Source organism: Emiliania huxleyi (genome assembly GCF_000372725.1).
Source record: "Emiliania huxleyi CCMP1516 chromosome Unknown EMIHUscaffold_134, whole genome shotgun sequence".
NCBI classification, from domain to species: domain Eukaryota; phylum Haptophyta; order Isochrysidales; family Noelaerhabdaceae; genus Emiliania; species Emiliania huxleyi.
The window spans coordinates 25,794-28,623 of NW_005201249.1; the positions used below are offsets into that span (position 1 = coordinate 25,794).

At 63.3% G+C, this 2,830-nt stretch overlaps 1 protein-coding gene across 1 annotated transcript; it reads left to right on the forward strand.

Moving 5' to 3' along the window:
- Positions 1–124: 124 nt before the first annotated feature.
- Positions 125–865, forward strand: EMIHUDRAFT_467237 (hypothetical protein; the record flags this gene model as incomplete). The annotated part of the gene is made up of 2 exons (XM_005788494.1): positions 125–365; positions 423–865. The coding sequence occupies 2 exons, from the start codon at positions 125–127 to the stop codon at positions 521–523; spliced, it is 342 nt and encodes a 113-aa protein (XP_005788551.1). The 3' UTR covers positions 524–865.
- Between the last annotated feature and the right edge of the window lie 1,965 nt (positions 866–2,830).

Here is a 2,830-nt window from a genome sequence, read left to right on the forward strand (position 1 = left end):
CGGCCGAGATGGAGCCGCGCCGCTCGGCGATCCCCCCGGAAAGTGGAGGGCGTCCCTAGGGAAGACTGTGCAGCCGCCATCGAGTCGTCACCGATGAGTCACCAGCGGCAGTTGATCACAGCCGATGAGTCACCAGCGGCAGTTGATCACAGCCGATGAGTCACCAGCGGCAGTTGATCACAGCCGATGCGTCACCAGCGGTAGCTGGTCACAGGCCGCCATCGAGCCATACGTCTTCGAGTGGATCGCCGAGCGGCGCGGCTCCATCTCGGCCGAGCACGGCGTCGGCGTGATGAAGCCGCCCTTCCTGCACATGTCCAAGAGCGACGGCATGATTGGCGTGATGCGAGGCGCGCCCAGCCGAGGTTTGGCCCCCGCCGTGTGGCTGAAGAGCGTCTCTTGATCGCTGCCGGAGAGAGTAGGCATCAAGACGATGCTCGACCCGAACAACATCCTCAACCCGCTCAAGGTGCTGCCGCCGCTCGAGGCGGCGGCAGAGGAGCGCGAGGCGGTCGCAAACTAGCGCCGCACCGCTCGCCACACGCCGACCCGCCCGCCCTCCCTCCGTCCTCTTCGCCCTGCGGATGGCGGTCCGCTGCCTTTCACGGCGAGGGCGACTACGGTACTTCGTGGGCGCGCGGACGCTTGCGCCCTCGCTCTTCCTCGCTGCCCTTTCGTTTCAAGTTCCCCACCGTGCGGCTCGATGCCGGTGTTCGCACGGTGTGGAGTGCATCTCCCAGAGCCCCCAGACCGCACTCCCGTCCGAACGGTTCGGCTTTTGTGTACGACGCCCCAGGGCGCCCACACGGGTCTCTCTCTCTCTGTCTATCTGTGCGGTATATACGTCCATGATCATGTGACCAAAGATGCGCGCAAGCGTGCGAAAGAAAAAGCGGACGAAAACGCGACGGAGAGATAGCCGTCGCGCGTCTCTCGCTCTTGGAGAGGCTCCAAGTCTCTCGCCCTCTCGGCACCGTCGGCTCTCGCGGGTCTCGCGTCTCGGGGTCGGGCTCTCGGCAAGTCGATGTGTGTAATCTCCTAGTAGAGTGTCCGTTTTTATTTATGTACAGCGAAAGACTCATTTTGCCAGATTGTCAGGGTGTGATGGATCATCACCCTCGGGCATACACTCAAGATCAGCCTCCGAGCGGAAGTGGGCACCGGCCAGGTCTGCTGTGCAAGAGAAGGTTGTGACTGCGCAATAGCCCGTGAACCAAACATAACCGCCGCAAGCGTTCGTCTTGGCATAGTTGGAGAAGCCCGGCTTGCAGCCCACTTCGCAGCTTTGGCCCGGCATGATTTCGAAACCCGGCTGACAGCTGCTATGAGCGAAAACTGTGTTTGCCCCCGGCAGAGGTAGCATACACTTGCCGCCAGAGGAGTGGTACAAGAAGAAAACTGCGCCGCAGATCGTACCGGCTAAGGGGAAAGCGCCCAGGTACTTGAAAATGTCCAGCGACGTGTGTTGCCAAGCTCGTGACGCCAGCAATGGCATAATAAACCTCTCAAATGCGAACACGTACATCGCAACGAACAGGCAAAGCAGGGATAATCCATCGAGGTACTTGCGTTTGTAGCCGGCAACGGTCGTGATGGCAAGATGAAACACCCACAGAAAGACAAGAAGGACGAGGGAATGCGCCTTTCTGAGCGTCGCTGCGACGCCGGCTGCGACGCCGACTGCTTGCATCACAACTGAGCCACCAACCACCCAGGCGGAAAAACCACCAACCACCATCGTAAGCCAGCCTTCCATTTGCGAGTCTCCGAGCGCGTACTTGTGATACTTGGCAATCATCAACACGATCCAAATGCCCAGGATCATCTGTGTATGCGTTGCCATGATGCCAGCAATCTCCGCCGACCGCAGCTCAAACTCTTTGCTGGCAGCGTGGTACGCATTGAGTGCAACTCCCTGCTGCGCTGCGTTTGCAGTCATGACACTCGCGATAGCGTCGAGCATCTGGACTCTCGCCTGTGCCGTACGGTCAACCCCGAGGCCGCGCTGCTGGCGCAACTCGATCCAGCGACTGTGGATAAAACCCAGCTGCGTCTGCTGCAGACCGATTTCCTCTTTCAACCTAGACCTCTGCTCGCCGTTTGTCTCTTGTCTGAGTTTCTCAATGCTAGCGTTGACCGTCGCGTTCAGGTCACGGAAAGCACAGTCAGCCTCTGCAAGCTCCGCGTCCGCAGCCATAAGCCTCTGCTCAAGCATGACGATGCACTCCTTTGCGCCATTGACCGCCTCGGCCACCGCCTCTTGGAGGGCGTTCACCGCGGTCCGTGAGACAACAGCGCCATCCGCCCCTGCGCCGCGCGCCGCTGCGTCGCCCGCAACATCTACCTCTGCCGCCTCTGCCTCCGCCGCCTGCGCTGCCGCCGCCTGCTCTGCCGCCGCCGCCGCCTCGGCCGCAGCCGCCTCGGCCGCCGAAGACTCGGCCGCCGCCTCAGCCCGCGCCGCCTCCGCCGCCGCCTTCGCCGCCGCCGCCGCCTCAGCCGTTGCCTCCGCCTTGGCCTCGGCCTTTGCCACCGCCTCCACCGATTCCGCGTCCTCGAGATCCGCCTGCACCCTCGCCTTCTCCTCCTTCAGCGCGGCGGCCGCGGCGGCCGCCTGCGCCTCCGCCGCGACTGCGGCCGCCTGCTCTGCTGCAGATGTTCCCATCTGCGAGAATTCGCCGAACGGCGGCTGCGAGGCCGGCTCGGAGAACTGGGGGGACAGCGCTGGCGGCGGAGGCAGAGGCGGCAGAGGTAGATGTTGCGGGCGACGCAGCGGCGCGCGGCGCAGGGGCGGATGGCGCTGTTGTCTCACGGACCGCGGTGAACGCCCTCC